Source organism: Mustela nivalis (assembly GCF_964662115.1).
Source record: "Mustela nivalis genome assembly, chromosome: 11".
In the NCBI taxonomy this organism is placed as follows: domain Eukaryota; kingdom Metazoa; phylum Chordata; class Mammalia; order Carnivora; family Mustelidae; genus Mustela; species Mustela nivalis.
Genome location: NC_139030.1, coordinates 49,044,173 through 49,068,930, shown reverse-complemented (window position 1 = coordinate 49,068,930; position 24,758 = coordinate 49,044,173). Strand labels below are relative to the sequence as shown.

General features: G+C 36.0%; 1 protein-coding gene across 1 annotated transcript in view; it reads left to right on the top strand.

Moving 5' to 3' along the window:
- UBR3 (ubiquitin protein ligase E3 component n-recognin 3) overlaps window positions 1–24,758 on the top strand; it is a 241,053-nt gene that overhangs the window by 16,541 nt on the left and 199,754 nt on the right. The window contains 4 exon segments of the mRNA XM_082689242.1: window positions 12,453–12,592; window positions 15,515–15,673; window positions 21,428–21,571; window positions 22,096–22,145. Coding sequence (XP_082545368.1) covers window positions 12,453–12,592; window positions 15,515–15,673; window positions 21,428–21,571; window positions 22,096–22,145 — 493 coding nt within the window.

Below are 24,758 nucleotides of genomic sequence, written 5' to 3'. Positions count from 1 at the left end.
CATCTTTTCTTTTTTTAATCTTTTTAAATAAATGGCCAGCTGACCCTTTGCATTCCAAGAAGGAACTCACTGTGCTTAATAATAGTCTTCACCTTTTGTACATATGTCAATACATGTTTAAATCATTGCAGTCGCTGTTCCTTCTTTTTTTTTCTTTTAAGATTTTATTTATTTATTTGGCACAGAGAGAAAGACAGCAAGAGAGGGAATATGAGCAGGGGGAATAGGAGAGGGCTTCCTGCTGAGCAGGGAACCTGAGGTGGGGCTCCATCCCAGACCCTGGGATCATAACTTGAGCCCAAGGCAGATGTTTAACAACTGAGCCACTCAGGTGCTCCTTGAACCGTCTTTATATCCGAGGGATAAATCCCTCTTGATTATGGATCTGATCTTTTCAGGTGCTGTTGAGTTTAGTTTGCTAGCATTTTGTTGAGAATTTTTCATCAATCAGCATCAGGAATATTGGCCTGTAATTTTCCTTTCTGTTAGTGTCTGTATCTGGTTTTGGTGTCAGAGTAATGTCAGCCTTGCAAAATGAATTTGAGTGTTCATTCCTCTTTACTGTTTTGGAAGAGTTTGAAAAGAATTGGTGTTAATTCTTCTTTAAATTTTGGTAGAATTCACCAGTGAAGCTATCTGATCCTGGGATTTTCTGGCTGGGAGCTATTGGATTACTGATTCAGTCTCTTTTGTTGATATTGGTCTGTTCAGATTTTCTTTCTTTCTTTTTTTTTTTTTTTTTTCATTGATTTGGTCTTCAGTGATTGTATGTTTCTAGGAGTTTATCCATTTCTTCTAGGTGTCCAGTTTGTTCATATATAATTGTTCATAGTAGACTCTGTGATCCTCTAAATTTCTGTGGTACCAGTTGTAATTTCTCCTCTTTCATTTATAATTTTATTAATTTGAGTCATTTTTCTTTATTTCATGATTAGTCTAGATAAAGATTGGTCAGTTTTTTAAATCTTTTCAAAAAACCAAGTCTAAGTTTTGTTGTTCTTTTTTATTGTTTTTCATTCTTTATTTCATTTATTTCTGCTCTTTTCTGTTTTCTTTCATGCGCTAGCTTTGGACTTAGTTTGTCCTTCCCTCCCTCCCTTTCCTTTCCTTCTTTCCTTCTTTTCTTCGTTTCTTGATATGTCAAGTTAGGTTGTTTATTTGTAATCTTTCTTCTTCCTTTATGTAGGCATTTATAGCTATAAATTTTCCAATTACTGCTGCTTTTTGGCATTGTAGGTTTTGGTTTGTTGTGTTTCCATTTTAATTTGTTTCAAGATTTTTTTAAAAAAATTTCCTTTCTTATTTGACCTATTCTTGTTCAAGAGTGTATTGTCTGTTTTCCTGTATTTGTGAGAATCCCAATTGCTCTTCTGTTATTGATTTCTAGTTTTATAGTTTTCTTTGTGTTACTGCTTATTTTACATATTTAGGTGCTCTGATGTTTAGGTGCAGAAATATTTATTGTAATATCTTCTTGATTAATTGATCCCTTATCATTATGTAATAACCTTTTTTTTCTCTTGTGGCTTTTTTGACTTAAAGTTTATTTTATTTAAAGTTTAAATAAACTTAAAGTTTATTTTATCTGATGTGAGGGCAGCCACTTTTGCTTTCTTTTAACTATCATTTACTTGGGATATCTTTTCCATCTCTTTGAGCTTTTGTGTGCCCCATAAAGCTAATATGAGTTTCTCATAGGCAGAATGTCTTTGGATTTTTTTTTTTAAAGATTTTATTTATTTGACAGAGAGAAACCACAAGTAGGCAGAGAGACAGGCAGAGAGAGAGAGAGAGAGAGGAGGAAGCAGGCTCCCTGCTGAGCAGAGAGCCCGATGCGGGACTCGATCCCAGGACCCTGAGAGCATGATCTGAGCCGAAGGCAGAGGCCCAACCCACTGAGCCACCCAGGCGCCCCTGTCTTTGGATTTTTAAAATCCATGCAGCTTCTGTAGGACTTCTGATTGGAGAATTTAATCCATTTACATTTAGTATTTGTTGATAGGTAAGAACTTTTTGTTGCTATTTTGTTAATTGCTTTTTAAAATTAACATGTAATGTATTTTTGTTTCAGGGGTACAGGTCTCTGATTCATCAGTCTTACTGTTAATTGCTTTTTGATTCTTATGGTTCCATTTTTCTCTCTTCTTTTGTGACTTGATGAGTTTTTGTGATGACATGCTTTGATTTGTTTCTCTTAACTTTTTTGTATACCCACCACAAGTTCTTCTATTGTGGTTACCGTGAGGTTGACATAAAGTATCTTAGATATTTTTTAAAGTCAATAAACTTTATCGATAAATGATAAATTGATAAATGATAAAACTTTAATTTATCAATAAATGATAAAAGTTGTTTTTTTTTAAGTTGATAACAACCTAAAATTCTGTAGTTTTACATTTCTCCCTCCCCGTTTAGATTGTTGATATTACACTTTGTATCTTTTTATATTTTAAATTTTTGTAGTTATAGTTGTTTTTAGTATGTTCATTTTTTAAACTTTTATACAAGAGTTGAAAGTGATTTGGATACTACCTTTGCAATATTAGAGGATCTTGCTTTGTATATTTACCTTTGCTTGTGAGTTTTATACATTCCTATATTTTCACATTATTAATTAGCATCCTTTCATTTCAGTTTAAGGATTTTCTTTAGCATTTTTTCTAAGTCTTGTTTAGGAGTGATGAATTTTCTCAGCCTTTTTTTTTTAAATTTGGGAAAGGCTTTCTTCTTCATTTCTTTCCTCCCTGATGAGCTGGGAGCGTGATGTGGGTCTTGGTCCCAGGACCCTGGCATCCTGACCTGAGCCAGATGCGGATGCTTACCTTGACTGAGCCACGCAGTTTGGTGGGCATGGTATTCTTGGTTGGCAGTTTCTTCTTACAGTATTTTGACTATATCATCCCACTCTCTCCTGGCTTGCAAGATTTCTCCAGAGAAATTATTATTTATAGACTTAATGGGGGCTTACTTGTATGATGAGTTGTTTTCTCTTGGTGCTTTCAAAGTTTTCTTTGTCTTTGACTTTTGATAACAATTAAAATGTGTCTCAGTGTAGCTCTTTTTGGGCTCAACCTATTTAGGGACTCTAGGACTCCCTGAGTCTTAATGTCCATTTATTTCCCCAAATTTGGGATATTTCCAGCCATTATTTCTTTAAATAGACTTTTGCTCCCCTTCTCTCTTTTCTCCTTTTGTGATTCCCATTATGTGTATGTTGTTTGTGTGGTATCTTAGGAGTCCTGTACTTTTCCTCCTTTCTCATTCTTTTTTTCCTTTTGCTCCTCTGACTGACTGATTTTAAATGACCTGTCTTTGTGTTCATGAATTCTTTCTTCTTGGTGAAGTCTGCTGTTGAAGTTATATTGAATTTTTCAGTTAAATTATATTTTTCAGCTCTAGAATTTGTTTGTGAAATGATTTTCTTCTTGAACTTACTTTATTCATGTATTTTCCTTTTATTTTTACTTGTCTATCTAGGTTTTCTTATAGTTCATAGAACTTATTTAAGAGGATTATTCTGAATTCTTTGTCATTTAGTTCAGCTCTGTTTCTTCATGGGCAGTTATTTGGAAATTTTTTGATTTTCTTTGGAGGTGTCAGGTTTACCTCATTCTTCTTGATCCTTTTGTTCTTGTATTGGTATCTGTGCATTTGAAGAGTGGTCTCCTCTTTCAGTATTTATAGGTTCACTTAGGAAGGGAAAGATTTTCTTCAGTCAGCCCAGCCTGGGATTCTGGATGGGTCATCTGATGCTATTCACTGGCAGGCAGCATTTCCTTTCTGGGTGTTTGGTTGGGTGGGGCCTTTGCCTGTGTTCTGATGTTGAGAGGGGTCCACTGGGTTCTACTGTCAAATAAGTCTACATTCAGGTGGGGCTGTTGGCTGGGTTCTGTGATCAGACAGGGCCATTGGCTGGGCTCCATAATCTCCTCTGGTTGGGTAGAATCCTAGTCTGAACTCCCTTACTGGGTGTGTAGCTAGTTGGACTCTGTGCTTGGGTGGGGCCACAGGTTAGGTCCTTAATCAGGCCTGATTGGGTGGGTCCCTAGGCTGTGTTCCCTGGCCAGGTGCCAGTCTTTCCTTCCTGCTTGGTAGAATTTTATGTGTTAGCTCTGATTTTGATTTACTCTCTGATTGTTCAAACTATTGAAAAGTATGGGAGTTACAATATTTTATTATTCCTAGACTACATTTTACAGCTTATTTCTTCCACCTGGACACCATATGAAGATTCTTTCTTTGTGCCTTGAGAAAATGTTCTTATAGGTATCATGACAAAGAGTTCCAGATTAGAAATTAGACAGTCCTGACTCTAATCCCTTGAATTACTGGGTCATATGTGTGTGCGTTTATACTTTTGATACATTTTTACAGATTGTCCTCATATTTGGTATGTTAATTTACACTCTTTCTGTCAGTACAATGGGAATATCTACTGCTCCATCAAAAGAAATGAAATCTTGCCATTTGTGATGACGTGGATGGAACTAGAGGGTATTAGGCTTAGCTTAATAAGTCAATAGGAGAAAGACAACTATCATATGATCTCCCTGATATGAGGAAGTGGAGATGCAATGTGGGGGGTTTAGGGGTAGGAAAAGAATGAATGAAACGAGATGGGATTGGGAGGGGGACAAACCATAAGAGACTCTTAATCGCACAAAACAAACTGAGGGTTGCTGGGGGGAGGGAGGAAGGGAGAGGGTGGTAGGGTTATGGACATTGGGGAGGGTATGTGCTATGGTGAGTGCTGTGAAGTGTGTAAACCTGGCGATTCACAGACCTGTACCCCTGGGGTTAATAATACATTATATGTTTATAAAAAAATAAATTACTAAAAAAAAAAAAAGAATATCCACTGCTTTAGTACCTCACCAAGATAGTATATCATAAATTTGGGTCTTTGGAGATATGATAGGTATGAAAAAATTGTCACAATATAGTTTTATTTATTCTTTGTCCTATGCATTGTTTACAGGTGTGTTATTTAATTTTCAAATTTTAAGGATTTTTAAACATATGTCTCTTATTGATTTACAGTTTAATTCTTTTGTGGTCTGTGAACATAGTTTATGTAATATCAATTTAAAGTGCTTCAGCACCATAAAGTCAATAAGATCCATATTGATTATGGATCCATAAGATTCATATCATTCTTTGATATTTTCTGCTTGTCTGTATTGAAAAGCCATCAGTAGGTCTGGGCTAATTTTAGTGCTGGCGGTAAGGCTGTCTCCATTATTTGTAGGCAGTTGTGTTCTACTGAGGGAATATATAGTCAGCTTGCTGTCATAACATAATATCACAGACTGGGGCACTTAAACAAGAGAAATTTATTTTTCTTGGTTCTGGTGGTTGGAAGTCCAAGATCAAGGTGTGGCAGGTTTTTTTTCTCCTGAGGCTTCTCTCCTTGGCTTGTAGATGACTGCCTTCTTCCTGTATCCTCATATGGTCTTTCCTCTGTGTACCTTTGTATTCCTCTTGTCTGTTTTTCTTCTTTTAAGGACACCACTTGTATTGGATTAGGGCCCCACCCTATGACCTCACTTAACCTTACTTCCTCAAAGGTCCTGTCTCCAGTTGTGGTCACAATCAGGATTGGGGCTTCAAAACATAAAAAAAAAAAAAAGAAAAAGATTTATTTAACTATTTATTTTAGAGGGAGATAGAGATAGAGACAGAGTGTGTGTATAGGTGGGGAGAGGGGGAGAGGGAGAGAGAGAATCTTAAGCAGACTCCCTGCTGAGTGTAGAGCCTGATATGGGGCTTAATCTCATGACCCAGAGATCATGACCTGAGCCAAAACCAAGTGTCAGATGCTCAACTGACTGAGCCACCCAGGTGCCCCTGAGGCTTAGGGCTTCAGTGTATGAATTTTCAAGGGCCATAGTTAAGTAAGAGAAGAATGGATCCAGAGTGCGTATATTAATGTGTATGTTGATTAACGCATACAGTGTAGATCATTTGAAAAGGTATGTATGTTTGACTGTGAGTTAATAACATCCTAGTGCTGCCCCCTGACCCCCCGCGTGCCGGAGAGGGAGAGATGTGGGGGAGAGGCAGAGGGAGAGATAGAGAATCTTATTTTCGTTTATTTATTAAAAACTTAAAAAAATTTTTTATTTATTCATTTGAGAGAGAGAAAGTTAGAGCACATGTAGGGGGAGAGCCAGAGGGAGAAGGAGAAGCAGACTTCCTGCTGAGCTGGGAGACTGACATGGGGCTTGATTCCAGGGCCTGGAGATGATGACCTGAGCCAAAGGCAGATGCTTAACCATCTGAGGCACCCAGGTACCCGTTCATTTTTATTTTTTATTTATTTTTACTTTTTTTTTTAAGAGAGAAAGAGAGTGCACCATAGCCGGATGGGCGGGCAGGCAGAGGAATAGGGAAAGAGAGAAACCCAGTCAGGCTCCATGTGCAGTGCAGAGCTGATCATGGGGTTCAATCTCACGACCCTGAGATCATGACCTGACCCAGAATCAACAGTCGGAGGCTTAACTGAGTGAGCCACCCAGGTGCCCCCTTAGTTCTTTTTCTTTCCTCCCTTCTCTCCCTTCTGGTCCCATCTGCTCCCTTCCCATCCTGTTTCCAACCCTCTCCTCCCAGAGTCCCGTAATTCTGCTTTTAGTCTTAAACTCAGTATCAGTGGAGTTACAAGGAGAGTTTCTGGGATGCTGGGAATATTTTGTTTCTTGATCTAGTGGGTGGTTGCATATGTGTGTTGTTTGTGATACTTAATTGAGCTGCACACTTATTTTTTGGGCAATTTTCTGTCAGTTATACTTTAATTTTTAAAAGCTAAGTTAAGCTAAAATTTGGATATGTCATTTTATTGACTGTTTCTGTAGTTCTTTTCAACCTTTCTATTATTGCCCAAACATCCTGTTCACTAAGGAATGTTTCGTCTTCTTAATCATTTAAAACTATTGGATTCCAGGGTGCCTGGGTGGCTCAGTTGTTAAGCATCTGCCTTCAGCTCAGGCCACGATCGTAGGGTCCTGGGATCAAGCCTGCATTGGGCTCCCTGCCTGGCGGGAAGGCTGTTTCTCCCTCTCCCACTCCCCATGCTTGTGTTCCCTCTCTGTCAAGTAAAATAAATAAAACCTTAAGAAAACAAAACAAAACAAAGCTATTGGGTTTCTTGAAGAAAATATTTGTGATCTATGAGCTGCTGTTGTGAACACATTACTTCCTGCCTTTTTTTTTTTTTTTTTTTTGAGCCTTATTAGTTGTTTAAAAAAGTCTCTCCTTGTTCACTTGGGGGGAGATCTTTAATACCTGTTTATATACAGTTGCAATGTCAGACCCCTGGACAATATACCTACAGAGCTTTGCATGCTTAACCTAGCTCCTTCATTCATTTTGCCTAAATATCACCTTTCCAGAAAGGCCTTCCATTTCAAACCTGCTTTGAAAACCTTCCTTTCAAAAATAATTTGCTGTCAGATTATTTTTGTAGAGCTTCTTCTTCTTCTTCTTTTTTTCTTTTCTTGTTTCTCTGTCTCTCCTTTTACCCCACTCCTCTAATAGAAAGTTAGCTCCATGAGAGCAAGGCCTTATGTTCTTGGGGCCTCAGTGCCAGGCCTGTAGTGGTTATTCGAAACGTTGTTGAAAAGCAGGTGTTATTAAATGGGTGTCTGGTTCTTTTCCATTTTTGCTCACAAGCAGTCTGGTTATTCTTTACCTAAAAGCTATTGAAGTCATTTTGGTGTTCTATTATTAGATTTAGTCTTTGTTTCCTCAAGTTTTTAGTGAACACTTGCTATGTGATATGTAAGATGCTTTAGTTCCCACACTATGTTCAACCTGGAATACAAAAACCAATTGTGTTGATCTTATCATATATTATACCCATATAGCATAGTCCTGTGTTATTTAACGCTAGCTTGCAAAGCTTGGTTCTTAAATCTTTTGGCTGTTAATTTTTTCAGTCAACAGCCATCTGATATACTACTGTAATCCCAGTCCCTAGGTTGCTTAGACTACTCTTGTTCCTTGGACATAGTTCCAGGTTGCAGTTTTACTCTTTGAGGCCACTTGAAACTCTGTTCAAATTGTTCTTCACTCTCTGCCCAGTAGCACTTTTGAAGTCATTTCGTTTCTACATGGAAAGTGTCTAAGAGAGCTTTCTGTGCCCTTCTTTATCTAATCCTTTCTCTTCTCCTGCTTTTCAACTGTCAGGATTTTCATTGCATCCTTTAGTGTCTGTGTTTCCGTTCTTCTGGCATTCCTTTCATCTGTTTTTTATCCTTCATATTTATGCTTCTAGATAGTTTAATTAAATTATCATCAGTCACACAAGTCAGGTTTAAAAATTTTTTAATTCTAAAACCTTTTAAAGTAGAAACATTGTCTTGATTTTGCTTAGATTTTGTGTGTCACAGCTGAAAGAAGTTCTTTAATTCACATTTACTTTTATGAAGCAGGTGCTTGAGCCAGGTGCCTTAGACCACTTGGCCTTCCTGAATACAGCCATATTTATCTTTATTTTTATTTATTTTTTAAAAAAGATTTATTTATTTATTAGAGACAGCAAAACAGGGGAGGGGCAGAGAGTGAGGGAGAGAAGCAGATTCTGCACTGAGTGCAGAGCCTGATGTAGGACTTGATCTCATGACCCTGAGATCCTGACCTGAGCTAAAATCAGGAGTTAGATGATTAGCTGACTGAGCCACCAAGGTAAGTACCCCACCATATTTACGTTTATTATTTTATTTTATTTATTATTTTTAAAATATTTTATTTATTTGACAGAGAGAGACAACGAGAGAGGGAACACAAACGGGGAATGGGAGAGGGAGAAGCAAGCTTCCTACTGAGTAGGGAGCCTGATGTGGGGACCCTGGATCCCAGGACCCTGGGATTGTGATGTGAGCTGAAAGCAGATGCTTAATGACTGAGCCAACCAGGCACCCCTATATTTACCTTTAAGTAAAGATTTGGACCTTAAGATATATTACTTCTTAGCCTGTTTCATAATATAATAGGTGTTGAAATTTGGAAGGGGCACAGAAGCAATGGAGGAGGCTGCTCAGACTGCATCTGTCTGCCTTGAGGACTGATGAAATTTGTATCTCTGCACTGTAATCTATTGATCTACCATTTGGAATTTCTACCTTAAGGATGGATGGACTGAAGCAGTGTGTGAACACTCTGAATGCTTTATTTTTTGTGTTAGTATATATTTTTCTTAAGAAAGAGTTATATAACTTTCATTAGATTCTTGAGGAAGTCTATACTCATTTGCTTTTGAGCACTTTAAGTTTTTTTTTGTGGGGGGGCACCTGTATCCCCTGTATCCATCTCCCAGTTTCAACAGTTAACAACTCATAATCCATCTTGGTATACTCCTGCCTCTATCAGTGTACCCCACCAGATTATTTTGAAGCAAGTCCCATACATTAAAGCATTTCATTTGTATGTATTTATATAGCCATATCTGAAAGGTAAGGCTTCATTTTTCAATGATAACCATATGCTGCTATCATTATACCTACACAAAATAATTTTTTAATATCATAAAACACCCGTGAACATTCTTACATAACCACAATGCCATTATTTCACCTAATAAAATTATCTAATGAACTATTACCCAGTTCATAATTAGATTTCCCTGGTTGTCTTAAAAAAAACCTTTTTCAAGTTGGTTTGTTACAGTCTGTTCATACTATATTTATTGGGTCTGTCAAGCGTTTTTAAATCCTTCCGCCTCCTTTTTCCTCTTGTCACTGATGGTTGCAGAAATTGAGTCTGTTGCCCTATGTAATGGTCTGCATTCATGATTTGTCTGTTTGGTTTTTTGTGGTGTGTTTAACTTTTTCCTTTACGTCCTATACTTCTTATAAATGGAAGTGAGCTCTTGAGACTTGGTGTGAAATTCAGCATGTTTGGTAAGAACACTTCCTAAATGGTGCTGTGTGCTTCCCAAACATCACAGTGATGCATTTTTTTTCTTTTAAACTTCTTGTTATACTAAGATTGATAAGGATGTGACTGTATGATCTCAAGTAGAAAATTTCCCCATAAGCCTTTCTCTAAAGCCATCAAAAAAGTGGTCATTTTCTAGTTGCTCATTATTTTATTTTATTTTAAAAAAATTCTGATGGGCTCTCTGGCACTTTAGGGGATTCTTTCTTTCTTTCTCTCTCTCTCTCTTAAAAGATTTTATTTATTTATTTGACAGAGAAAGAGCCGGAGAGCATAGGCAGGGGGAGTGGCTAACGGAGAGGGAGAAGCAGGCTCCTTGCAGAGCAGGGAGCCGGACGCTGGCCTCCATCCCAGCACCCTGGGATCATGACTTGGGTTGAAGGCAGATGCTTAAAAGACTGAGTCCCTGAGGCATCCTTCATTTTTTGTTTTAATAAAATTCATTGCTTTGGTTATTAGGGAACTTGAGCATCTTTTCTTATGTTTATTGGCCATTCAGCAGTTTGTTTGTTTTTTTTCTTAAGATTTTATTTATTTATTTGACAGAGAGAAATCACAAGTAGATGGAGAGGCAGGTAGAGAGAGAGAGAGGGAAGCAGGCTCCCTGCTGAGCAGAGAGCCCGATGCGGGACTCAATCCCAGGTCCCTGAGATCAGGACCTGAGCCGAAGGCAGCGGCTTAACCCACTGAGCCACCGGGGCGCCCCTCCGCAGTTTTTTTTATGACTTGTTCATGGCTGATTTTTCTATTGAATTTTTTTTCTTTTTTTTACTTATTTTTAAGTGTTCATTATCAGAGATATAATCTTTTATCTGTTTTACCTCTTGTAAATATTTGTAATTGTCTTCTGTATAGAAGCTTGATTTATGTGGCCAAATTTTTTTTAAAAGATTTTATTTATTTATTTCACAGACAGAGATCACAAGTAGGCAGAGAGGCAGGCAGGGAGAGGGGGAAGCAGGCTCCCCGCCAAGCAGAGAGCCCGATGCGGGGCTCTATCCAAGGACCCTGGGATCATATCTGGAGCTGAAGGCAGAGACCTTAACCCACTGAGCCACCCAGGCGCTCTTTGTGGTCAATTTTTATCTTACATTTATGGTTTTTGGTTTTAGGTTTTACTTACTTATGCTTTCTATAGTTTGAGGTAATGGAGGGGAAATAGTTTATTTTTTCTCGGTAACTCTTTTCACTTTTGCTGTGTATGGAGTATATTTTGTATATGGTATAAGATCAGAATAAAATTTACTTCCTGCATAAAAACCAGTTGTCCTAAAGCAGTTTACGAAAGTCTTCTTCCTACCACATAGAACTTATGCCATATTTATGATATTAAATTCACAAATTTATAGTCTCTTTCTAGACTCCTTTGTGATCTACTGATGATATTGTATTACCACAGATTTCTAAAAAAAATATTTATTTATTTATTTGACAGACAGAGATCACAGGTGTGTGGGGGGAAGCAGGCTCCCCACTGAGCAGAGAGTCTGATGCAGGCTCGATTCCAGGACCTTGAGACCATGACCCGAGCTGAAGGCAGAGGCTTAACCCACTGAGCCACCCAGGCGCCCCCACAGATTTTTAATTATAATAGCTTTGTACTACATTTTAAGGTCTAAGTCACTGTCAGTAATCATTTTTTTCCTGAGTTTTACTGATTTTTTTTCCCACACATAATGCTCTTCTATTGAAATTCAGAATTAGTTTGTGATTAGTCTCATTGTGCTTTAACTGTAATGGCATTAAGCTTGGTGGAACTGACTTTAAAAAAAATTAAATTGATTTTTCCATTTGAGAATATAGTTCTCTTTTCAAATCTTTTGTGTTTTTTTGCGCTAAGGCAGTTTCTGCACTATTCTTACTAGTTTCTGGGGATTTTATGTTTAGGGTGGTTATTTTGTATTGACACAAGATATCTTATTTATGATTATTTGGATTGTGAATACAGAAAAGCTTGCTTCATTTTTGTTCAAGTATACCAATCATACTTTAAAATAAGTCTAAATAAGATTAGAAGGAATATATATATACTTAGGTACACTATATAAACTTTTCAAATAAGCTTTAAGTATTTCTGTCACTTACATACTCATTAATACAGTAAGTTAGAAATATTAAGGAATAGAAAATGTGAATTTTTTAGGAATTGATCAATTTCTACTTAATGATGTTTATAAAGGATGGAAGTAATAAAGTAATATGTGAAAGTGATAAATTGCAGTTAAAAAAATACTAAATCCTGTAATGAAGTGGTTTTTTTTTTTTTTTTTTGGTATTCTAGCTGGCACCTAACTAGTGTATGGTCTTTTATTAGGAGGAAATCCTCCTCAACCACATATTTTATTTGAAGACTGATAAAAACTGTAGTGTTTTAATTTGGTACCATAAGAATTATAGAGGAATAATAAATCAGCTTTGATACTGGCCTGCATTCATTTATGTATATATTGTATATAGAGGTAACATGTTTCTGGCAGATCAGACATCACTATTAATTTTTTTTCTTTTTCATATTACAGGTTTTGCAAAAGGCATCAAATTAAATCAAGTTCAAATATTCCCTGTGTCCCCAAAGACTTATTGATGATGTCTGAATTTGTTCTTCCAAGATTTATTTTTTGTCTTATTCAGTACTTAAGAGAAGGCTATAATGAACCAGGTATGTTTACTTTTTGTTAGTACTCTTTTTAAGTTCCCAATTAACAGAGTTTAGCATTAATAACAAGGTGAATTTCTTCAGATATAATTTTTTTGTTTAACTTGTTTCATGAGATGACTATGAAATAGAGACTAAATAAAAACATACTTTAGTATACATCAATTATATAACCTCATAGATAACCTGTAGTTACACAGTTTGGGACTTTCTGCTCCTGGGATCATAGATGCTTAGGGTCAAACTTACTTGGCCTTTTGTAGGTGGGGAAATAATCATTTTATGGGGTTAAAGTGATTTTATTTATAATTATATTATGATAGAACAGAATTAAGAAGTCTTGGAAATGTGTGAATTTAACTTAGAATTTTAGAAGATAAATTACTATTTCACCATCTCTCTCTCTCATTCTCTCTCTCTTTTTTTATAGATATCTCTATGTTTTTATTCTTCTACATGTATAATAACTTAGGAGAGAGTCAAATTGCTCACTGTCCATGTTACAGGTAGAATGTATGGGAGTAAACATCATGGTATTACTGAAAAGAAAAAAGAAACATGCAAATTATAGATATTCTTGCCTTGTAAGATTAGTCCAATCTTGATTAATATACTTCAGTTAAATATTTTGGAATTAGATATTATCTGTTGTCAGTCTGACATTGTGAATTACAGATACCAGTTACTGTGGTATAAACCAAATTTATTAACTTTTTGTGATCTTTTACTTTTCTGATGATACTTGTATTTTTATCATTTAAAGGACTGCATCTTGAATTACTTTTAGAGGTTTTAAATTATTTATTTACTATAAATAATCTTAAATCCAGTTTGAAATTATGACACACATATTTATCCATCCCCCATCATTGAAGTAGAAGAAACATAGAGCATCTTCATCATTTTTAAAAGTACTATGTTACTCTCATTGTAAGCAAACACTTAAACTTCTTGTTTGTACATTTTAAGCAAAATACACAATTCCTTGTTAACAACTTTCACCTGTCTCAGAGTATATGTCTTAAAATACAGGAAGAAATATTATTTTGAGTCAGGCCCAAACTACTCTGTCTTTGGAATGAAGAAACTAGAGACCAGCTGGGTTATTGGACTTGCTTTTGTGCTATTTCTCATATACTAGTTAACAGAGTATTTGGAAATTTACATTTTTTATTATGTGTCCTATTTTAAAAAAGGTAATAAATGGAAATCATTTATTATGAGAACCTTAAAACTTACAATTATTTTGATCAGAGTAATTCATATAAAAGTATATTATGTTTATTTTTTTCTTTAGGGACTTCTAATAGTTATTAATAGATAGATGACATGGGTACATAGCTTTTATTTCATTATCTGAAAATGCAAAGGAACGATGGAAGCACTTTTTTGTCTTGAGTGTCTTGAACTTAGGGTCATGAAATTTTCCTTTCTGTATTACCACTTATGCTCTACATTCATTTCTTCTTTCTGTGCAAGAAAAATTACTATATTACTTTGTGTAGAAATCACTTTAAAATTAAAGAATGGACTTGAAATCATTTAATCTGAGGTAATAGAAGCTCAGAGATTTTGTTGTTTGACAGATGCCTTGTGTTCCATTTCTCATTTCATCCTACAATCCTCAGATGAGTGTCAGAGTTCATCTAGAGCTCTTGCAAACAAAGAACAGTTGTTAATTAAATGTTTGCCATGTTACTACATAAGTCACTGGGGAGGACATAGAGATGAGTAATATACAGTGTTAGTTATCCACTGAGAAAGATAAGGTTTTTTTGGTCTGAGTCCCAGGACTCAGAGTTATCTAGAATTTCATTCACAGATCATCTTTGAACTGGGTTGTGAATTCCTTGGATGTAGGAACTAGGTCTTATTTAGTTTTGGTTCCCAGTGCCTATCAGGTAGTAGATGCTGAGTAAATGTTGAATGAAATTGATGTCCTCTTTCCTGGGAACACAGGCCCTCCATTAGCTCCCTTATATGTGTCCTTTTAGCTAATTATGTCTGAACTCTAAATCTCATTTTTCATTTCTTCAGGACCTCAGTTTCTCTGAAAGTTCTCCCCCCCCCCTTAAATATTCTTTTTCAATTGCTGTATAAGTTTCTTTTCTCTTTCTTCAGCTCTACTAGGCATATCTTTTCTGGTATTTAAAAGCTATTTTAGTAAAAACATTTCTGTTTATGAAAACAGTTTTTTTTTTTTTTAAGTTTTAGTTGCTATGACCTCCAGCTAGCATGAGTCTGTATTTTTAGACTATGATAGAGGATGGATTATTTGCTACACAGGTTTAAATTTAGTGCTGACATAATTTTGTTCTAATATTCTTATACAACTCTCAAAATTATTTGGTTTCTGTCTTATTTTAGCAAGTAATCTTAACTTTTTGTTATGTTTACATTTATATATCTGGAAAATATAACACACTCAAATTGAATGCTTTTTAACTAGACTAAGTACTTAATACCTTACGAAGTCATCTCTTTTTTCCATCTACTTTTTCTCAGAGGATTGAATTCCTGAGTGAGTCTGCCTTAGGCTGGTGCTGGGTGAATAACTACCTCCTCCTCCTCCTTTTTTTTTTTTAAATTTTATGTATTTGAGAGAGAGTAATTGAGTGAGAGAGCATGAGAAGGGTGAGGTGGAGAGGCAGGGGTAGAGGGAGAAGCAGACTCCCTGCTGAGCAGGGAGCCTGATGTGGGGCTTGATCCGAGGACCCTGAGATCATGACCTGAGGCCAAGGCAGATGCTTAAGTGACGGAGCCACCCAGGTGCCCCAATGATAACTACCTTCTAAACTGAGTTCTTATATTAATTTTTTGATTTTAAATACTGTTACCCAGTTACTATAATTTTAAAAGAATAAAGTATGGTTATTTTTAGCAAAATATTTTAAAGGAAGTTAATTATATTATATGTTTTTTCAGCAGCTGATGTACCCTCAGAAAAAGACCTTAACAAAGTCCTTCAGCTTTTGGAACCTCAAATTTCCTTTTTAGAAGATCTAACTAAAATGGGAGGCGCCATGCGGTCTGTTCTTACTCAGGTTTTGACAAACCAACAAAACTACAAAGATCTGACTTCTGGTAAGTAAAACATCAGCATAGAAGAAAGTTAAAATTTACTTATGTCACTGTAATCATAAGAAATTGCGTATTTTCAAACTTAAGTGTAAAATATAGATTTTTTTTTCATAGAATGCTAAAGGTGGAAGTTATTAAAAGTACTTTTTATTTTATGGATGAAGAAACTGAGTCCCAGAAAAATTAAATGATCAGTTCAAGGCCTCACAAGTAGCTTACTTTGGAGTTAGCACTAGAATCCAGGTCTCCTCTAAGTTTTGGTGTGACATATTCATAATCTTATTCCACCTCCCCTTCCCCAAACAGTAACAAAAACTACTTCTGTGTCTTTATTTTTGGTATTCTCTATTTTTGGGATGTGTATGGCATAGGATTTTGTAATAATGTAGAATTTAAGTTACAAAACTTGGAATTGTTGAGTATGTTTGTATATGATATACTGTTATATAAAATGCTTTAGTTTAAAACTCTTCAGGTTAGCTCAGCTTTATAGTACAATAAATACTTTAAATAGCATTATTTTTGCTGGTTCCTGAACAACATATTTTAAAAATTGAAGTTTGTGTTTTCTTTGGAGTGGTAAAATTTTCATGTGAATTGTGAACCGTATGTTATTCAAAGATCATCTTATCTGACATTTATTTTTTTCAGCAAGTACTTATTAAACACCTACTATGTACTTGGTTTGGGGCTAGGTACTAGAGTTTGGGGTATGGAATGAAAGTAGTAAAGTAGGTAATCCTGTCCCTGCCCTTATAAAGCTTAAGGTCTAGTGAGTGAGATGGCATTAATACAACTCCCAAACCAAAAAAATTATGTAATTTATAAACATGTAGCAAATGATATGAAAGGGTAGGGCAAGTGTTTGTAAAAGGGAGACTTGATTTCACTGATGGGGAAAGCTTCACTGAGGAAGTGATATTTAAAGTAAAACTTAATAGTTGAGAGAAAGTCATTTAGCTATAGGGTGAGGGAAATTAGGTGGTAATGGGATGGGGTTGTATTCAAGGTAGAGGACATCTGCTTTTGACTGTTGGGCTAGCCTGTCTATCATAAACAACATAAAACTGGAACAGTGTGAAGCAGCTGTTATTAGGCATTGGACAGAAGGTGACTCAAGACTAAATCTTTGAGAGAACAGAAAAGCATGAGATGAACCCCACGATTGCTATGAATCTCTGTCTAGGGATACCTTCCTGACTGCAGTGCAGTGAGCTGGCATTGAAGCAGTGTGGTGGCCCACCTGAGCTAAGGAGATAGAGATCACAGTTTAGGACATCTGAAACAGTTGGAAACTGGCATCTTTGGGGTATAATACCAAGAGGCAGTGCTTTCAGGGGTCTGAGGTTCTGAGGTTCACATGTACAAGATGAGACTGCCTCAGGCTTATTAGAGAGTGACTGCTGTAGGGTTAAGAGCAGAATAGAGATAGAAGTGGTAAAGCAGTTCCAAAGACATTGGAGTGTCAGCCCAACCAGACTGGAGAGAACTTGTTAATACCACAGGCATCTAGTTGAGACACAGTTTAGAGATTATTCCTGTCAATTTAGAGGGCCTTTTGAGAACCTTAGGCTTTCTACAGACCTGCCATTATTTTTTTTTTTTAATTTAAAAAATTTCTTTTTAATTTTTAGAGCATGGGATATAGAGAATAAGGCAGGGGGGAAGGGTAGAGGGAGAGAGAGAGAGAGACAGAATCCCAAGCAGACTCCATGCCAGTGTGGAGCCCGACATGGGGCTTACTTCCACACCCTGAGATCATGACCTGAGCTGAAATCAGGAGGGGATGCCTAACTAACTGAGCCACCCAGGAGCCCCTACAGACATACCCTTTATAAACCTTTACTAAACCTTTGTGAGTTTTTTGGTGATCAGGCTATTGATTGAATGGTCTTCTAGAATTAAAATTAGTACTCCTCAAGGGAAGATAATAGAATTCAGCATCTTCTATAATGTGTCATTAGAATGTCCAGCATATAATACAAGCTACTAAACATGCAGGAAAATAAGAAATTATGCCCTATAACAAAGAAATAGGGCTGCGAATAGAAATTGACATTGAAATGGACCATATGTTGGATTTAGCAGATAAAGACATTAAGGCAACTATTATAGGAGCACCTGGGTAGCTCAGTTGGTTAAACGTCCGACTCTTGATTTTTGGCTCCGGTCACAATCTCAGCATTGTAACATTGATCTCCATATGGGGCTCCGTGTTGGGCATGGAGCCTGCTTAAGATTCTCTTTCTCCCTCTCCCTCTGTCCACCCCCTACTCTCTCCCTCTCTTAAAAACATAAAAAAATTTTAAAAAGCAGCTATTATAAATATGTTCAAGAAATTAAAGGAGGATCTGTTCAAATAATTAAAAGTAAATATGATGTTAATGAGTGAAGACATAAAGAATCTTAGCAAAGAGGGGTGCCTGTGTGCCTCAGTGGGTTAAGCCTCTGCCTTCGGCTCAGGTCATGATCTCAGGGTCCTCTGATCAAGCCCCAAATCAGGCTCTCTGCTCAGCAGGTAGTCTGTTTCCCTCTCTCTCTCTGCCTTCTGCTTTGCCTACTTGTGATCTCTCTCTCTCTCTGTGTCAAATACATAAATAAAATCTTAAAAAAAAATCTTAGCAAAGAAATAAAAACAATAAAAAATATAAATAAATAAATAAAATAAAAAAATAAATAAAATTCTAGAACTGAAAGTTAGCATTGAGTGTATTGAATGGGCTTAGCAGCAGATTGGAGAGGGTAGAAGAAAGACTTAATGAATTTGAAGACAGATTAATAGATTATTCAGTCTAGGGGCACCTGGGTGGCTGGGTTTGAGCCCTGCGTCGGGAGAGGTCCCCGCTCAGAGGGGAGTGTGCTTCTCCTGCTGCCCCTTACCCTGCTGTGCTCTCTCTCTCTCTCAAATAAGGAAAATCTTAAAAAAAAAAAAATAGATTATTCAGTCTCGAGAACAGAGAGAAAATGCAACAGAGTCTTAGGGATCTGTTAGAATCAGATGATCTAAAGTGCCTATAATTGGAATCCCAGGAGGACATGAGAGTATGAATGTGGCAGAAAAGAAACATTTGAAAAAATCATGACTAAAATTCCCCAAATTGGATGAAAAACATTGACTTATAGATACAAGATGCCTAATGAGCCCCAAGTGGAATAACTATAAAGAATATCAGTCACACCTAGACACTTACTAGAGTCTGTGTTGAAATACTTATGGGTGAGAATGAGCTTACTTTTTAAAAAAGGGACTAAAAAATGGTGTAGTGTTGAAATGAAATGAATGTAAAGAGGTAGTGGCACAAATAAGGTTACCACATTAGGGCTAGATCCAGGGCAGTCATGAACCATGTGATATTTTATATCTTATCCTGAGTGTATTGGGAAGTCATGGAAATATTTTAAGAGTGACATGATCAGATATGTGTTTTAAAAAGATGACTTGTGATTTTGCCAAAAATAGATTGGAAGGGGCAGAAATAGAAAAACTCAACTGCAGCTTAGGATAAAGATGATGGTAGCTTGTATTTCAATTTTGGTGAAAGCTGGAGAAAGATCAAGTTATAGCTGGTGGTCCGTTATTTCTTCAAACCTTATTTAGGAACTCAACTGTTGTAGAAGAAAGCAGCAAGTTGTTCTTAATCATTGTAAGAATGTATACCTTAGGAATTATTTATGGTAATTGTCTTATTTCTACAATTCTTTTATAATTATTTCTTGAAGTAAACAACACAACAGAAATCCTTGGCTGACTTTTAGTGATGGAAATCACATTAAATTTTGGTTCAGAAGTTTAAAATTTATAGGCTTCCGTACTTATAATTACTGCTTGTTTATTCACTGGCTAGCGATGTTTTTAAGCCTCTCTTTCTTTACCCCCCCCCCCTTTTAAAGATTTTATTTATTTGTGTGTGAGAGAGAGAGAGAGAGCGAGAAAGCGAGAAAGAGCATGAGCAAGAGAAGGGGGAGGGGCAGAAGGAGAAGCAGGCTCCCTGCTATCAGGGAGCCCATACAGGGCTTGATCCCAGGGCTGTGGGATCATGACCTGAGCCGAAGGGAGATGCTTAACTGACTGAGCCAGCAAGGTGCCCCTCCATTTCTTTACTTTTAAAAATGTTAATTACAGGGGTGCCTGGGTGGCTCAGTCAGTTAAGCATCTGACTCTTGATTTTGGCTCAGGTTATGATCTCAAGGTCATGAGATTGAGCCCTGTGTTGGGTTCTGTGCTGGGTTTGGAGCCTGGTTAAGATTCTTTCCTTCCCTCTGCCCCTACCCCTCCTCTAAAAAAAAAAAAGGTTATTATACATTCATTTTTCTCAGCCTTGTTGTGAGGGTAAATGAAATATATTTTGTCATTTAAAAAGTATTATAAATTTCATCTATCATGATTGAGATAAATATGTGGCTTTTATTACTCAGGAGACATTTAGTAATTTCTTATATAGGATGCATAGAAGGTCTTTATTCTTTATAAACCATGTGTAATTTTTTTTTAAACTAAGCATAACTGTTTTTGGTATTAGACTTGAAGGATGGATATATTCCTGACTGTTTAATGAGCACTAGAGTGTTGTTTTTTTTTTAAACCAGCCCAGAAAGACATATTTAAAAAACAAACTGTTCTATTGCAGTTATTAGGCTGGCAAAGGAAGGAAATACAGAAAAGCTCAACAGATATTAAAGAAGTTCACTTATATATTTTTATAATTGGAGAGCTTGAGATTTTAATTTAAGATACGTAATTTGCCTAGGAGGTATCAAATGCCATGGTAATTTGGCTTTCAGACAGAGTAATTTTTTACTTTTTAAGAATTCTCAGAGTTTCAAAAGAAATTTTGAAATAGTAAAAGAAATAAAATTTCTTTTATATCATTCTATTCTCTATTTTTAAAAAAAGATTTTATTTATTTATTTGACAGACAGAGATCACAAGTAGGCAGAGAGGCAGGCAGAGAGAGAGGAAGGGAAGCAGTCTCCCCGCTGAGCAGAGAGCCCGATGTGGGGCTCCATCCTAGGATCCTGGGATCATGACCTGAGCCGAAGGCAGAGGTTTTAACCCACTGAGCCACCCAGGTGCCCCTATTCTCTATAAATATGTTTAAAAAATACAAAAATTGGCAACAATTAATAAACTGCCATTTTAAAGTGAAAGTTCTAGGATTATGTAATTATAGAACCTAAGCTTTTCAATACTTTTTTTTAGAATAAGTTTTTACTGATATTTCTGTAGAAATTATATTTAATTCTTTAAATATGATGGACAGTTTGATAAAGTGGGAATTAGGAGTAATCTCAGTTATAATATTTGAAAATTCCACTCAGACATTATTTTATCCAGGAAGCGTTTCCTAAGTATTTTGCTTTGGATCTAGCTGCACGGTATTATGAGATCAGATTGTCAAACCACATGGTGGAAGTCTGCTATACAATTGTCACTTACCATACTATTTACCTTTCTCTACCATGATTTTTCAAGTTTCTTGAAGGCAGGAAATAATATACCCTTGTTAATCTTTGCACCTCCTGTGACTTGCAGGTAATCTGGCATATTTTAGATATTCAGTTTCATAGTAGATTTTATTATTCATTATAAACATGCTCTGCAATATTGTGTGAAGCTGTTTTATATTCATTCTAGGGTTCTCCTGCCATTATAATATTTAGCTATTTTATATATGTTCTGTATTAATTGCTGAGATTGGTTTATTTATATTTTGAATAGAATATTTTTTCTGATTTTAAGCTTGTTTTAAATATTAGGTCTTGGAGAAAATGCTTGTGCAAAGAAAAGTCATGAAAAGTACCTTATAGCTTTGAAGAGCTCTGGACTTACATATCCTGAGGATAAGCTTGTATATGGCATACAGGAGCAGTCAGCTGGCACTAGCACTCTGGCAGTTCAAGGTTTGTCAGTTTAATTGGAACAGTGATAACTTTTCTGTATTGAAACAAAAAGACCCTCAAACTTGACTAATTATTAAAGAAATTATATAATATGTCATTCTCTTTAAGGAAAGTAGTAAAAATATAGAAGCAAGAAAGAATATATTGGCATTTTTCTTAAATGGAGTTTGGTTAGCTTATTAAGGTTCTGTTTCTAACTCATGAAAAACATTGCTATTAAACAATAGCGCAAAACTTTTGTATCTCAATATTTTAATAAACCATGGTTTAAAACTAAGAAGAAAGAGATCCTTCTGAAAAACCATTTGTGATGATTAAATGTGGATAATAACTAGAGATTTTCTTTGAAGTGTAAATCTGTTAGACCTGAATTTATTAAAGATAAATGTTGAACCTCTACCAAGATATATATTAGAATGAGTTGTCTTAAGGTAATAAAACTTGGCTTTTTGTTTATGTGTCAAAATAATTTTAAAGTGATGCAATATGTAACAATTATGAAGTAAACTTTTTCTTCTCCAAAGGTTTTGCAGGTGCAACAGGAACATTGGGACAACTAGATTCTTCAGATGAGGTGAGATTTAAAACTAATTGAAAATAGAATTTAAAGTTATAGAACTATACAGAATTGTGGATATTATCTAGCTTAAATTCCTCATTTTGTGGACACGGAAGCCTAGAGTGGAATAAGTTAGCCAAGATTATAGTTATTAGATTTTTACTTCTTTATAATTTATCTCTTTCTTCACAGTTTAGAAATGGGAGATAGAAAGAGATAGAGATCTTTCCTTAGGCAGATATCCCTAAATTGACCCAAACTGTCAAATATATAAGGAAATTGTTTTAAGAAATTTAGCTAAGTCTGCAACAATGTATTAAAAGAATATAAAAGGTAACTGCTTTTCCAATTTCATAAGTTATTATATGTTATACCTTATTTAAAAAAGCAGTGTACTGGGAAATAGACTGTCAGTTTGAAATTTTAACTTTTATAGTATTTATTAGCCAAATAATAGTGTTTATTAAATACTTCTGATAAATCCTTTATAGCATTCTTATATTTTATTAGCATACAATTTATAAGGGAGAATTTTTTTTTTTACATCTGTGTAAAAATTTTTTTTTTTTTTTTTTTTTACATCTTATGAAGTGTAGATTCCTTTTTTTGGTCAAATTTAGTGATTAAAAATTTAAAAAACCAAATTGTATTATATTTAAATATACTATTTTAATGTAACTTTTTCTTTGAAAAACCATTTTAATTTGATACTATCACATGAAGTAAGCAAGATATCCTCTTTTGGAAAATATGATTTTTGTTATTGGTGTCTCATAATTGATTTAATGCCTTATCATTTAAACTTCCTAGTAGTATTTTTCCCCCTCTAAAAAGGCTCCCACAAAATGCAACATTTTCTGGAGTCTCTTATTGGACACACAGTTTTAAAGAGTTTTCAACAAATTGGAGAGGAAGTTTCATATGCTGTTTACAAGTTTGACCCTGGAATTAGAGTGCCTGGGTTTGAAACTGGCTCCTGTACCAATTAGTAGTGTGATTTGGGGCAAATGTCTTAACTTCTCCATGCCTAAATTTCCTCTTCTGCAAAATGGAAGTAATAAAAATATTTTTGCCTGGGGTTTTTGTGAGGATTGAATGAGTTCATATATGAAAGCACTGAGAGCTTAGTGTCTGGCATATTGTAAGCACTAAATATATGTCTGTAAAATAAAATAAAATCTTTTAAAAAATTTAATTTTTAGGGGCACCTGGGTGGCTCAGTGGGTTGAGCCACTGCCTTCAGCTCAGGTCATGATCTCAGAGTTCTGGGATCGAGCCCCGCATCGGGCTCTCTGCTCAGCAGGGAGCCTGCTTCCTCTTCTCTCTCTGCCTGCCTTTCTGCCTGCTTGTGATCTCTCTCTGTCAAATAAATAAATAAAATCTTAAAAAAATTAATTTTTAAAAATCATTTAAAAATACTGTAAATGGTTAGCTAAAACTTTTTCTTTCTTTTTCTTTTTCTTTTTTTTTTTTATTTGACAGAGATCACAAGTAGGCAGAGAGAGAGGAAGGGAAGTAGGCTCCCCGCTGAGCAGAGCCTGATGCGGGGCTCAATCCCAGGATCCTGGGATCATGACCTGAGCCGAAGGCAGAGGCTTTAGCCCACCGAGCCACCCAGGCACCCAACTTTTGCTTTTTTTAACTTCAAAGAGTTACAAACAATTTTGCTAGAATGACAAATGGGAAAAAAATTACTGGTAGTTAAAACAGACTTCCAAAAAAATCAAATAGACTTTAAAAAATACATATAAACATTATTCATTTGAACTAAAATAGTATTCCATTTCGAAGCTAGGGGAGGGGAGTGATGGAGGTAAGAATACTAATTCTTCATATGTCAAAGAAAGAAGAAATAAGAAGGGATTAGATAATAGGCATGTAGTTTTGCTTTATTTTTTTAAGATTTATTTATTTATTTTAGAGTGCACATGTGTGAATGGGGGGTGTGGGGAAGGGCAGAGTATCCTCAAGCAGACTCCCTACTGAGGGTGAAGACTAACATGGGGCTTTGATCCCAGGACCCTGAGATCATGAGTTGAGCCGAAATCAAAGCTGCACACTTAACCAGTCGACTGAGCCACCCGGGTGCCCCTAGACATTTTTTTAAAAGAAGATTTTACTTAATGTATTTTGAGAGAGAAGGAGTGGGAGATAGAACAGGGGAGGGGCAGAAGGGGGAGAGAGAGAGAGTCTCAAGCAGACTCCACACCAACCACTGAGCCTGACTTAGAACTTGAGCTCACAACTGTGACATCATGACCTGAGCTGAAATCAAGAGTCAAATGCTTAACCGACTTGAGTCACCCAGGGACCGCTAGACATGTGTTTTTAGTGACTTATTCTGCTTTATTATTTCTTTTTTTTAGGAGAGAGAGAGCAGGTGAGCTGAGGGGATGTGGACAGAGGGAGAGGGCGAAAGAATCTTACTCAGGCCCCATGCCCAGTGCAGAGCCCAGTGTAGGACTTGATCTCATGACACTGAGATCATAACCTGAGCCAAAGTTAAGAGTGGGTGGCTTTACTGATTGAGCCATCTAGGCACCTCTATTCTGCTTTCTTTAAGGGCATTTTGTGGAGAAGCAGAATGTCCTGTCGAGAAGATGAGATCTATGAAGACTTAGAAGTTGT